General features: G+C 36.2%; 1 protein-coding gene across 1 annotated transcript; it reads right to left on the reverse strand.

The window, feature by feature from the left end:
* Window positions 1-552: 552 nt before the first annotated feature.
* Window positions 553-11,555, reverse strand: LOC104892351 (monothiol glutaredoxin-S15, mitochondrial). The gene is made up of 7 exons (XM_010678259.4): window positions 11,370-11,555; window positions 11,103-11,199; window positions 6,594-6,728; window positions 6,362-6,461; window positions 5,376-5,442; window positions 990-1,068; window positions 553-911 (listed from the first exon to the last, which is right to left on the reverse strand). Exons 2-7 carry the CDS (start codon window positions 11,172-11,174, stop codon window positions 852-854), a joined length of 513 nt encoding a protein of 170 aa, XP_010676561.1. The 5' UTR covers window positions 11,175-11,199; window positions 11,370-11,555; the 3' UTR covers window positions 553-851.
* Window positions 11,556-14,971: the final 3,416 nt, after the last annotated feature.

Raw genomic sequence — 14,971 nt, forward strand, 5'->3', positions numbered from 1 at the left:
CATTATCTTAAACTATAAAATGGCAAAAATTTGCTATACATATTTTAATTCACATTATTTCATGAAGCTTAATCTAATTATTTCGGTTTCGAACCCCAAAATTAGATGAGACAACGTTAGAGATCTCATTAAGACACTTATAAACTACAAGTTACTACGAGGATAGTACTAGTAATACTTCCTCCGTTTCTTTTTACTCGCTACACTTTTCATTATAAAAAGTTTCACATTACTTGCTACACTTCTTTTTTGGGCAATAAACTCTCTCTATCTCTCTCCTCCCACATAGGTCCCTTTTCTTTTTACTATCTACCTCTTTCTTCTCCAAAAATTAGTAAATTATCTAGGAGTCCGTGAAATGAGAAGTGTAGCGAGTAAAAAGAAACGAAGGAAGTATACAACATAGATCATTAATCCTGAACCCCGACCAAAAACAGGCACACATAAACCTGAACTTGTAGGAAATCGGCAAATTGCATAGTACTGTTATACAATATTAAGCATTATTCAAACAATCAAGGATGAGAAACACATCATATTACTCGTAGACGATAGAAAAAGCTTCCAGTTCCCAGAATTAAATAGTTCGTTCAATTTAAAGTGGTTCATCACGAAATATAAAACTCAATGAAGATGGCTCAAGAAAAGTGAAATACCTAAAATTCACTTTGCTTACCATTATTCAGGTTATAGATTATTGAATGTTAGTTGCAAGTATGTTTAACTACGTAGAAAAAGAATACATGATGTCCACTCTGCTACGGCACAAAAGAAAAATATTACATATGCTCGCTCAACTCTTCGAAAAACAATTTCTCATTTTGTATAAAGCTTGAGAAACCGCGAAATACTCACTCTGCTTTCTGCTGGCTGGGAACAATTTCTTTGAGCTTCTGCTCCAGTTCACCAGTCTGGGTAGACAACATATATCAAAAGACAATTTGGTTCATAAATAATAGCAGCAGAACATAATAGTGATGAGAAGTTACCTGGTGCATGTTAAGTATAATATCTGATCCTCCAATGAACTCTCCCTTGATAAATATTTGTGGAAAGGTAGGCCAGTGGCTGCAGAGGAGGGGAAAGGATTCAATATGGAAACAATTACTACGTAAACAACTAGGTTTAGACGTTTAGTGTACCGTACTATACTCTCGAAGTGCAATAGTACGATTAAACAGAACATTTCTCGTACTTGTTTTATAAAATATAAACCTCGTAAAAACATTTTACTTCAAGGAAGTGACTTTAGAAGATACTTGTACTTGCTGTAAGCAGGTCTCAGATTTTTTTTTTTTTTTTTTTAAACCAGGGTCATTAAAAACGACGAGTTGTGAAGGCTGAAAAGCAAAACTCAGAGCACACTCATACAATGGCACTCAAGATACACATTGCATGAATGAATCGTATAAAAGGTTGTACTCATGGAGAATTAGTAAGAACCAGTTGGAGGATATCACACTCTAAGAGCTACGACCACAACAATTGCAATATCATTCCCACTTCCTTAAGCTGCCTATTAAAGGATAGTCTCTGTATCAGTTCAATTACCGGCTGAGGTAGAAGAGCCAGATGCAGTTGCTTCATGAGCAGAACGACATTATATGCATTGACTACGAAAAAACGATCATCGATAAGGCCATGAAGCACTGACATATTCTCAACCAACCAGTTAGTCTGATGGCCTCAGACATGCCATTAGTTTCCTTTCTTCCCTAACTACCAAGACGCTCTAACCAGCTCCGCTTTCTCTTAACTATCAGTGTTCCAAGTCTCAGTAAAATATTCCATTCTTTACAATGCTAATTAGCAGAGCCCTTTAAACCGTTCCTACATCATTCAGCAGAGTCAAAAAGTCTCAACAGAAATAGACAATCTCCCTTAGAGCCACTCCGTCTTAACCATAATTTTCCTATACTTGCTTCGATATGTACGCCTTATAACCTTCAGGGAGCTCATTTTGAGTATCACATAAGAAACCACAAGGCTTAGAAGCCACTATAAGATAAAATTACAACTTCCACACATATGAGATAGGGAAATAGCATTTATCATAGCTTCTCATAGCACTCTAAAAATATCAGTACACCCAGAAAAAAAAAAACCATCAGTGGAAGAAAATATACTACAGCTTTATTGTCCTTATAGCACTAAACATTTAGCAACACCCTCCTACAGCAAAGCAACATCCTTTATTACATATAATTGGCCGATTTCATTTTTTACCTCCCTTAACTATAATTTTTGTACGATTTATTTTGGTCATCCCCTTATAGTGGCCTCATAAATCAAAAGAATAGAGTAGAATTCCACATCAATGCACATAATAAACCAAACTATCGTTTTTCTACATTATTGACCTTTGCAGAGTAAAGACCTTAGCAACACCCTCCTAACATTCCTTGTTACAAGTTTTGCAAATTTCATTCTTTACCTCCCAAAGCCGTCTCGATGGAGTCACACATCCAACCTTAGAATAGATATTCATATCAATGAAGTCATTAAGTTTAATCACTAAAAAAAAGGGTTACCATAAATGCAAAAAATTGAAAATTTTAGATTATTATGGTTTATCCTCGTTGGAAAACCCTAAACCATTCCAAGCATCAACGTGCTAAAGAAAGTCAACAGAACTCTATGCCACAAACCTTCTTCCAGATGACCTGCTCCAACATATTAAATCGTTCCGTTCGATCCACAATACCAAAGGGGAAGTTTGACTGACTGCCATTGTGATTTCCTCCCAATCTATATCCCAAGAGTAACCAATTGCCCCCAGAAAATGCTCTAGCGCTGTATTACAATCTACAACCCAACCCAATCAATCCCCAAAACTACACGAAGGAGACTAGTCCTGGAAGCAGACACATTAGCTCCATGTCTCTCTGAATCCAGATTCTAGAATATGCATGACAGGCTCCAACGATATTGGACGTAAGGTATCAGCAGCATAAGCAAATGCTAGTGCAAAAACCCCCTCCCCCAAATAGAAAAAGTACGTAGAGAGGATTAAGCATTAGCGGGGGAAATGAGACGAGACGCATAGAAGCAATATGTCTAAAGGTGAGGCTATTCAATGAAATAGACAGAAGTCTAGAGACACGCACTCCCGATCCTTGATCCTGAATAAATCCTCAACCACTTATCCCAACATCCAAGTGAATGGCAAGAGGCTATGTAGCACACAAAATGGAAACAGGAACGGTATTGGGAAAAGGAGAAACATAAATTCTCAAAAACGAGGGAATATGGAAATGATTAGCAATTATAGTCTATAAAACGTTAGTAAACTATCTATGTTTTAATAATTAGAGAACATATACTAAATACTATGTTTAAGAAGAATCTAAAAGAAATGATGTTTGATGCTTTGGAACTGAGCTGGGAGAAACCATCTAATTTGTAATCTGGTTATTGAGGTCCAACTAAACTCTCATTCTTATTCACATGCAATCAACCACTATCTTTGAACCCTCATTCTTATTCACATCTATCTTCTTGTCTTGGGAGCACTGTGATCCTCATGTCATCAAAGACAGGAGCCTAACCAAGCCTTTTGGCTCATTACTTGCATTCATGAGGCCTAATGGAGCTTGAAATCACTAAATAAGCATTCCTTCCAAGTTACAATGGAGAAGCTCACTATAGATGCCCATAAGGACCCATTAGAAAGAGGCTTTTTCTCATTGCCACTTGAATGAGGCAACCAAAAAACTTCTTTTCACTATTCTTTTATATATAAAGATTTTTAGCACGGGGACAGACTCCTTAAAATGACAAGTTTTGTTGTATCGGCCTTTGAACCCAAAAATCTCTATACAGAACCCATCATAGATACTCTTTGGTTATCTTGCTTACCTACATGCATGTACCCATGGTCCATGGAAGCCATCATACAAGGCAGTCCAGCATTGCTTCCTTCACAGCACACCAAGTGTTGGCCCCCATTTTATATCTAAATTTGTACATGGCACTTCCACCACTCATGCTCACACATGACTGACGCCGACATGGGGAGTGGGGATGGTTCTTATCTATGAATCATGGAAACATTTGGGACTCTGAACTTCAACATGTCAAAATTATCATGTATGAAACGCGAAGGAACGCCGACGAAATGTGCCCAAGACGGGCCAATTAAGACTAATTGCATAATAGAGAAACAACTAGATCAATTTCCAAACGCCTAAACCACAAAACCTGATGGCCAGGTCCAGCCCAAGAAAGGTCAAAAAAAGGAGGAAGAAATTAAATTCTCATTACCCGACCAGCTTTGCACAAGAACTTACACTCCATCTCCACTCCCTCTATCTTCTCATCTCACATTTCTGAAAAGCGCCATCACGGTCTGTTGGAGATTGCCACCAAGGAGGAGACATTTTTTTACCAATGACTGTTGCACCAGTTAATTGCATGAGAGCAAAAGGGTAGTCTCAGGGCTAAAAGGAAAGGAGGAGGGGGTATATAATGAGCATCCATGAGCATGATGGTGTGGCAAGGCTAGCCTGCTAACACCAATACACTTGGAGGAATTTGCACAAGTTGCACGCTTCTTGGCAACCTATGATTGTTAGCTGTATAGAAGTTCAAAACTTCACATACTCTTTTCCACATTTACAAAATGTGCTACCGGCAACAGCATGAAAAGCTTAATCACTTGGAAACCATTTGCACTTTGGAAGTGAGCCTTATTAGTTCTAAGCAGAACAGCCTCAGAGAGTGTGCAAGCAGATGGTGTTCAAGGTTGAGTGATGAGGAAGGCAGGAAGCCTATCAGTGGTATGAGGATCGAGCCATGAGATGTAAGCACTAGAAAAAATGAAAAAATATGTTGATATATCAGGAAGGTTTTAGCCTTTGGGGGGATGTCTGCTCGATTTCCAATTTTCAAAAGATGATAACATAGGGTCTATTCTTAATCAGTGTGTCGACATAATTGCTATTCTGCATCAATTAATGCCACACAGACTAAATGATGAAACCAATTACTATGTCAGCAATAACAGGCAAGACGATAAGGCAGTAGCTTGAAGGTTAATTATAGCAACATCAGACAATAAGCTGATAGTCCACCAAGTTAAAGGACCGTTAATTCAGGATAGCAGCATCCTAAAATTGTACAGTGTGATGACTATATCAATTCAAAATTATGGGAACTTGTATGACTCAATATAGAGCTGAAAGGCAGTATCAAAAGAAATGCCATAGTAAGTCAAGCAGCCATGCCCTAGTAGAACATGACGATGACTCCCATCATAGACAAGTGTTCATCAGTGAAACAGTTACTTATTTCAAAAAGAGAATCAAGCTGAATCATGCAATTTTATGAATTTGTGAGAAGAAGCAACTTAAATAAGAAAACAAGTGGCAATGCACCTGTAGGCTTTAACAGCATTCTTCAACTCCATGTCTTCCAAGATATTTCTGGAACTAAAAGGAACACCTGCGCAGAACACACATATCATTAGGACCGCAGGACGAAGAAACCAGCTCAGTAGACCAGCTGAAGGTGATAAAAGAAGTTACAGAAACCAACAGCAAGGTCTAAGAAGGATGGTACAAAGAAACAGCTACAGTGGTGAACATATTAAGAAATATGAATAGGCCCGTGGCGCCCATATCTTCTTTAGCCATTTTTAAAATAGTTCACGATAAAAGATAAAGAAAAAAGTCTAGGATGACACTAATAATGAATTCTCTTCATAAGACTTTATAACATGGACAGAAAATTACGACAAAGAGAGGTCAACAACATAAATACAAACCAAAATAAGCATAAATAAAATGTGGAGCATATGGACTCAACAAGTATGTCCTCACTAGATTCCCCACTTACCATTACTTAAGGAGCTTCACAACAACAGCAACAAAAGCTAAAGAAGATTAGAAGATACAAGGATAAGTAAAATAATAGTTCAGATAAGAAAAGAAAGTTCCATGGATCATTCAACCTTTCAGATGTATCTACAAAGCAAAAAGTTTTATAATACATGGGGATGACAGACTGAATGAAAGAAATTATATAGAAATTAAGAGAGATCACAGCAGAAATCTAAAATAAAAAGCACAATATAAGAACGTTCCCTAAAATTTTGACTAATAGAATTTTCAAGCCAAGAACTTTCATAGAACCACCGAAACTTGGGCAAGCCGATGCTTAGCTTGGTCAGGGTAGCTTCATTATTTACTTATTAAGAGGGAAGGGGAGGTTCACAAGGTCCATCACATAAAAACATACCGCTCAGCTATGTACAAAAGTCAACCTCAAAAGATTTGATCAATATATTAAAGAGTACCTAAGAGCAATCCAATGAACATATAGACAAAAAAGTCATATGATCAACCAAAACTGAAAATCTTACCATATTCCTTCAGTACCCTCACAGCAAGAGAGCTGAAACCACATCTCGGCATTTCAGGCACCCCCTTAATATAAATCATAATGGGATTCCCCTTCACATCCTGAAGATACCAAGCAAGAAGATGCATTCACCATTAGATTGATAAGCTAAAAGATAAAATTTCAAGCTAAAGAGAATGGCATATGGGCAAAATTCGTTACACAAATAGTCACAGAAAAAGGAATATTATCACCTGCTCAACAATCTCTTTTACAGAAAGGTCAGAACTCTCAATCTTACTGGTTGGCCTGAAATCTTCATGTGAATCAGGATCGTTAGAAGACGTAGTTGAGTACTTCATTGAATTTAGGTATGACAACCCAGATACCTAATACAAACAAACAGTAAGAAATAACCCATAAACTTGAACTATGAACTCATAAAGGTCATACCTGAACGATATTAATTGCAAAACCATCAATGCCAAAGAAAAGGTAGATAAAAGGACATGTTTCATAAGTAAAAATGCATTTAATCAGATAGATTATTTGAGAGCTCCACCTTGTCATAAAGAAGGGAAGACAATTCTGAAACATATTAACAAGGACTTCAACAAGTTATGTCCTTTGTTCACTCTCTTTGGAACATCAATATCTTTCTTAATGTCCATATTTGAGGACACCTTTGCTAGAGGGGCTAATAATTTACTTGCAGTATCTTGGTCTCAAGGTGGAGATGGGATTACCTTCTCTGACAAACTGTGCAATTACTCGCTCATTTCGAGATTTGATAAGTTATATTTGTATTTTGATCATTGCTAAGTACTACCTCTGTATTCTTTTAGTTGCACCATTTGCTTTTTCACACTTGTCGAGACGATTCTTTGAACGTTAATATCTCTTATTAGGTGCAAGTAAAAAATATAAAAATTTCATATTTGGAATCCTCGCATTGAGACGAATCTAACAAGACCCCACTTGACTATGTTTTTTCTTATATAATAATGCGAGACAGCTTAACAAAGTTGATTGATGAATAGTGCCACAAAACCAAATGGTGCAACTAAAAAAGTACGGAGGTAGTATATAGGTTTACAGTATGTACAGAAATATTCAGATTTTATTCCACATGAGATATTTTATAAGAAGTGAGGTTGCTTATGAATACAAGTACCAAAAAAAGGTGATCAGAGTTTGAATTATCATATTTTCATCAACCATCCCAAAAGAAACAACTATCTGACTATTCACTAGTACTAAAAAGTAAAAGTATGGATTAAAAATAACCAATAATGTCTTACTACGATGAAATTAGGAATACAAGTACCAAAAAAAGGTGATCAGATCTGAATTATCATATTTTCATTAACCATCCCAAAAGAAACAACTATCTGAGTATTCACAAGTACTAAAAAGTGCAATTATGAATTAAAAATAACCAATAATGTCTTACTATGATGAAATTAGGAAAACAGAAATGTACAATGTTAAATGATAGACTAAAATACAATGTTATACAACCACATTGGAGAAGAGGAGTGAAAAAATAAAGAGCTACTACAACTTAACATATTAATCAAACTTTTTTATGCAACTTTACAATCTTCAAAAAATATTTTCTCATCCCTAGTAGCCCATGAACTCACACATGTCATCAACAAGCAAAAGAGAGGTAACAAACATTTAGCAGCGCTAAAACTGGATATGAATAAAGCTTATTATAGGGTCAACTGGAATTTCTTATTAAAAGTCCTTCAAGCTTATGGTTTCCCTGCTCACTAGGTAAAGCTGATACGTGAATGTATTACAACGTCAAGCTATCGTCTCCTAATAAATGGAGCCGCCACTGCTCCCATTACTCCAACTTGCGGTCTTCGGCAAGGGGATCCATTATCGCCATACTTATTCTTGTTTTGCATGGACATTCTCTCTCGAATGACAACATTGGCTACGGACATTCACCAATTTCAAGGTATCAAACTAGGGGTTCGCGGACCGCAGATTCTCACCTGTTCTTCGCCGATGACTCCTTATTTTTCTTTAAAGCATCGAAAGAGGCATGCTCGGCAGCTACAGGTCATTCGAAGATTCTGTGGCATCTCGGGACAAATGGTGAGCTTACAAAAATCCTTTGTAAAGTTTAGCCCAAATATTACAGAAGCCGCGCAAAGCGATTACAAAGCTCTTTTGGGAGTGGAAGCTCAGTCTTCTTTGGGCACATATCTTGGTATTCACATTGATTTGCAAGGTTCAAAAGTTCAACACTTCACCCACTTGCTGGACAAGGCTTCATCGAGAATAGCGAGTTGGAACCACTCCTTGCTCTCTCAACCAGCAAAGATAATTATTATAAACTCCATTCTTATTGGGGCATTAATGCATTACCTGGCGGTGTTCCGGATTCCAACAAACATTATAAACAAATTGGATAGCCTCTTTGCGGCCTTCTTCTGGAAGGATAAGCATGGTAAAGGTTTACACTGGAAAAATCGTAGTATTATTCAACGTCCGCGAAGAGAGGGGGGTTTGGGCATTCGGAATGTTGGTATTTTTAACAAGGCTCTCCTGATGCAAAAGGCTTCGAGGATCCAACACAACCCAAATTTGCTTATCTCACGAGTCTACCGGAGATCTTCCCGTCCAGAAAACACCATGAACCCCTGGGGAAGGCAAGGCATGGTCATGGCCGATAGTTTGCTTCGTCTTCACTCTCAGTGGAAAGTAGGAGATGGATGTGAAATAGGAGTTACTAATAATTTTTAGGCTCAGGGGTCAAAGCCAATTTTTCGGGACCACATTCCATTGACGACCGCTCTCAACCTCAGAGTGGCGCACCTAATCCTGGAAGATCAACGCCAATGGAATTCGAGGAAAATAAATGATCTTTTTGAACTAGTTTCGGCACGTAAAATCAAGAGTATAGAACTCCCTGTTGAGCCTAATATAAAGGACGGGGTTTTTTGGCCGTATCGTAAATCGGGCAAGTATGACACTAAATCGGGGTATGCGATTCTACTCCATCACCAACAAGAAATATGTAGCATGACATCCACATCTCACAGGGAGTTCTTCCGTGTCCTTTGGGGATCGCGCATCATGCCAAAATGGAAACTATTCATTTGGAAATTGTGGCATAACGGTCTAGCAACAAATCGGAACCTATACCAAAGACAAATTAGCGACTCTAGCGAATGTCCGGTTTGTCTACACAAGATCGAAGACACTAACCACCCTGGCACTCGAGGCTTGGGAACAGCGTCAAATCACCATGCACCTGAATTTAGCTCCGGACTTATGCTTCAGGGACTGGTTGACGTCTGGGTTCCTTCTTCTATACAAAATCGAGGGTTATGAGGGAATTAGACTTCCAAGGTTTGTAGCCACCCTTTGGTCGATCTGGCTACTAAGAAACAATCAGGTCTTTCGTCAAATTCGGCCGACCGCGGATTCAATTAATATGCTACTCATTAAGAGTGACCAGCAACATGCAGTTTTCCTCGAAGGGGGGAGTGTGCCTTTAAGGAATCCCCGGGACCCCTCTACACCTCCTGGGTGCAACCTAGTACATATTGGGCAACAACCGTTTGGGGACAGGGGCCTAAGGATTCAAGTTACTGCAGATTAGTACGGGAGATTTTATTATGCATCCTCAGAAGTTGCGGCAGAGGCTTTCGCTTGTCTTAAGGCCATCACGTGGGCTACGAATGCAGGGTACTTGAATTTGACCGTCCTGACTAAGTCGTCTCAACTAATTCAACAGCTCCGCTCGAGGGATTATGGGGACATAACAATCAAATGGACTCTGGAAGCCATCAAGAACACTGCCAGATCTCTCACAACTTGTCAAGTCGTCCAGGTCTCGAGGTCCCAGATAACAGACGCACAACAATTAGCTCTCTGGTGTCGTCAACATCAATTAGATAACAGACATAACAATCAAATGGACTCTGGAAGCCATCAAGAACACTGCCAGATCTCTCACAACTTGTCAAGTCGTCCAGGTCTCGAGGTCCCAGATAACAGACGCACAACAATTAGCTCTCTGGTGTCGTTAACATCACATGGACTACGGTTAAGGAACTAGTTGAGCTTTTGGTTTTATTTTCTGTATGTTTCCTCGTTGTCAAAAAAAAAAAAAAAAAAAGATTTTCTCTTTACAAGCTTACTTGGTCGTATTCTATAATTAAAGTTCATAATAATATTGTAAGCACTTTAGCATACTAGGAAAAATTCACAGAAATAGTCCCAACTATGAAAAGTTTTCTCATAATAATGCCAACTTCAAGTTATTCCATTATAATCCCACTAAGGAGGATGTCTTTTCAAAATGATCAGGTAACTTTAAAAGACGGATTAAGAACATAAAACGATAATATGTGAAACACTAGGGGAGGCAACGAGTGATACAAACGTTAAATTTGAAGAAGACCTAAAATAACAGCCAATTAAACAACTTATAGATCATTTAAAATCATTCAAGGAAGGCGCCCCCGGCCCCGCCCCCGCCCCCTTCCCCTTCCCCTTAATAAGGAATTAAAGTAGTCCATATCGGGATTCTTATAGGAGCCAAACAACAACAAAGGGAATCATGAATGAATGTATAAATACAATCCCTATTTAATTTGAACAACAGTTTCAAACAACCTCCAGAAATCACAATCACCATTGCCCTTATTATACTAAGCAGTTGAAGCAAATACCCCCAGAAATCATAATATTAAAGCATAAAAAACACGTAATCGAAAAGGCAATAAGATGTTTACTTGAGTGTTGGAACGACGAGCCGAGAAACTAGCCATGTTCCTGATTAGCATACTAGATAATGACCTTGCCATAATATTAATATACCAACTGAAATGCCTGAATCATACACAACAATGTTAACAAGATATGAGATGAATTAGCAATAATAGTTTAATTTTCAATTAAACTTTGAATAATCAAAATATAATCAATTCTTAAAGGAATTAGAAACAAATTAATAATGTGAGGGATAGAAGAAATGAAACAAAAGCAGTAAGACTAGTTACCGGAGACTCTTTCGCGGTTTATTCGATTCTTAATTATTGCTCAAATTTGTGAAGAGGCAACGGATGGATGTACCGGAGCCTTCGGTGGTGTCGTGTGTGGTGGAAGAAGAGAATTTATTAGAGAGTGCTCTACTTTTGCTTTTCTCGTGAGGATGGAGAAAAGAGGAAGTGGAGAAATGTAATGTTGTTAAGGGCCTAACGATTACAAAAATTATTAAAAGAGACGGTATCTTATAAGACAAACTCTAACAATTAAGGCTTACTAGTTTTTATATGCACGCGATGCGTGCGAAGATACGTAGAAAATTAATTTTTTTAGCAGATGAAGAAAATTAAATTAATTATTAATTATTTCTAATAAATTTTTTTTTGAGGATAATTATTTCTAATAAATTAGGAATATTTGAATGGTTGATGGTTTTCTTTTTGTAATATCTTTTTTCATTTTTTAAAATAAATTAGGTAGTTTTCTTTTTTATTTTTTCATAAAAGTAGTTAGAATAGAGATGTTATGAGGGTAAAATGGGGTTTCTAATATTTTGGTGTCCTTCCCCTCTTCCCATATAGAATAGAGATAATCGATACAATTATGATGTGTTCTGGCTTCTGCATGAAGCGACTAGAGAGTTACCGAGGAGGTGGAACGGTGCATTTGATATGCGAAAATAACTCGGTAGTTTTACCGAATGGATCAAACTAATCACTAAATGGATTAAACTACTCATTGAATGAATTAAAGAATGTCATTACTGAATAGATTAAACTGGTCACGAAATAGATTAACCTAATCTCTGAATAGATTAAATTAGTCACTATATTAGAAAAAGGTGGCATGTTCTCCTGTTGATATTGGGCTTGGCCGCTTGGGCGATGCCTAATTTTAAGTTAAAATTAGATGGTGTCTTACAAGACCAACTTTATGTGTTTTTCATGATTGAGGATAGAGTAGTGATTAGAGTTTTAAGTAGCTTTTGGATAACTTTTCATAAGCGTTAGAATATAGAACGTTTAGTTAACAAAGTAGTGTTGCTAAGGGCTCGTTCAGTATCACTGTGGTTTTTAGGTTTTTGGTTTTTCGTATTTAAAATCATATGATATATATCCTATAATGGATCAAAAATTAGTCCTTATTAGAAACATGATGATTTTGAAAACTGACAACTAAAAAGTGCTAAAACCACTTTTATGGTTTCCTATATTTTGTTTTTAGTTTTCAGACAGAGAACCAAAAAAAAATGATAATGAACGGGTCTTAAGGTTTTTGTTTATTTTTTTAGAGAAAAAAAATATATAAGAAATCCAAGAAGATTCTCTTGCTCGTCAACTCTGCCTTCATAATTGTTTCCACTTTCCTCTCAAACCTTAAATAATATTTTTCGCTTTTTATGGATTAATTTGGGATTAAACAATAATATTGCATAAACATTTACCAGAATAAACTCAATTTATGGAAGAATGTCAGATTAACAATTATAAGAGCAGATATTTTTGCGAATTAATTGCTTAATCCTCGAAAAATTGCTCCTCCCTCCTTACGTTGTCTCCGGTGTTACATTTCTTTTCCTCTTTCTGTGACATTAATAAGTTTTGTGAGATCCTATATGGTGAAAACTTAAACGATTAAGTCTCAATCGTATACTTAACTTGTACTTTGGGGTGAAGATTTTCTTACTTTTCTACTAGTAACTTATTCTAAGAGCCTTTTGCTTATTAGATTGAGTTTGACAAACTCATGTGGGGATTTAATTTTTTTTTCCTCATGTTGTTCATTGCTATATTTTGTCAAAACAGCAACAATAGCAATAAATATTTTTTCTACTAGCGTTGACTAAGCATTGCTTAGCATACTACTAAATGTTTGTATCTCACAAATCACAACTGTTCTAGTATGGGGTTAAACATTACTAGAGGCATTATTAAGCGGTTTAATAATATCTAAACATGTTAATATATACAGTATTAATATATTAATTTAAATTTTATTTAAAAGCTAATAATTTATTTTCATCCAAAACTAAGAGTATAAATTATTTACAATGTTATATTGCGTTGAAATAAGTGTTATTATAAACTTTCATTTCTTAATTTACAACAAATAGTTCTCGGAGGTTATGATGAACAGCCAATTAAAATTTAATAATCCCCCTGCCCAAAAGGATTAAGGGAACATCTCTTCTTAACACCCACATACATACAATCCTCTCCCTTTGAAACTTAATATGTTACTATTCCAAGATGGGTGAATTTCGATGGGCTTATACTTGCCGGTTAGTACCAAGTAAGAGAACAAAATTTATCTCATACCATCTTGCTATATATAAAAAGTCAAATAGGTTAGAAATCGACAACACTTGAGTCCTCTTTCAAATGTCAAGTGTCCATATGTTTTTAAGAAAATTAGATGCAGTATAAATAGCAAATTTTTCAAAGCACTAATCACATATGATGTTTCCTTAATTTATATGTAGTCGTGATAGATTAGGATCTTTAGTATGGAAAGTACATAATCTTATTTCCATAATATTAATCTTCGACCAATTTTTGTATTATTTAATAACTTCTTAAAATTATTCTACTTAAAGAACTTTAACAGTTTTTTCTGCAATGAAATATACTAATCTTATAACAAGTTTAGACTCGACATATATTTTTCAAATATCAACTTTTCGTAAAGTTTATTTGTTTGTAATTAAAGATACTAATAGTCAAAATTTGGTGTTAGCAGGCGTGAAAGTCAAACTGCGTAGATTAAAAAGAAACAAGTGCAGTATTCGTAGATCAACAAATATGGTTATTCGGATTGTTACATTCCATCACCACATGAAGTTTGTTTTTTGGAATCACAACCCTTACATTGATTGAAGTAACTATTGTTAGTGATAAGTGATATTCAAAACATCGATGGGATTTTACACCTACTAGTCTACAAATATCTATTAAACTTAATTACCAAGTCATCTGATTTACCATACAATGCTCCTCCCCTATTTAATAGGTTTCTCTCCAAGCCAGTTTCATAAATTTTTTCAAAAAATCAAACATAAAACTAAAGAAATTGTTGTGATTTAGAAACAAGTGCTAACTAGTTTACTTCCTCCGTTTCCTAAAGATCTTCCTTGTTACTGTTACTACAGATACCAATGAGAATCAACTTGTGTGGGGTGTAGGGTGGGTAAAGTAGAAGAGAGAAAGGGGTTAAGATAAATAAACAAATAAAAAGGGGTTAAATTAGGAGAGAGAAAGGGAGTAAAATTGAATTAATAATGTAATGGTGGACCATATGATAGGGACATGAGAAGGTAAAAAAGGAAAAAAAATTCCAAATAAGGAATAAACTAGAAGATGGAAGATTTTTTGGAGACGCACTCAAACGGAAAGAGGGGAGATTTTTAGGAAACGGAGGGAGTATGTAACAATCAACAATAATCAAGAAGAAAACACGAAATTGAAATAACAATCAAGTAATGCAAAGAGAGACAAAAAAAGAAAGAATACACCAAGATTAACGTGGGAAACCCGAATACAGGAGAAAATCCCACAAACTTACACTATGAAATCAATGGAGAATCAATGGTGAACATAAAATATCTCACAAACTCATT

This window comes from Beta vulgaris, chromosome 1 (genome assembly GCF_026745355.1).
Source record: "Beta vulgaris subsp. vulgaris cultivar EL10 chromosome 1, EL10.2, whole genome shotgun sequence".
Classification (NCBI taxonomy): domain Eukaryota; kingdom Viridiplantae; phylum Streptophyta; class Magnoliopsida; order Caryophyllales; family Amaranthaceae; genus Beta; species Beta vulgaris.

Coding starts and splice junctions, on each gene's coding strand:
- LOC104892351 (XM_010678259.4), bottom strand. CDS start 11,174: ATGGCAAGGTCATTATCTAGTATGCTAATCAGGAACATGGCTAGTTTC. Junction 6,462..6,593: donor TAAAAGAGATTGTTGAGCAG/GTGATAATATTC, acceptor TGGTATCTTCAG/GATGTGAAGGGGAATCCCAT. Junction 912..989: donor TTATACTTAACATGCACCAG/GTAACTTCTCAT, acceptor TTGTCTACCCAG/ACTGGTGAACTGGAGCAGAA.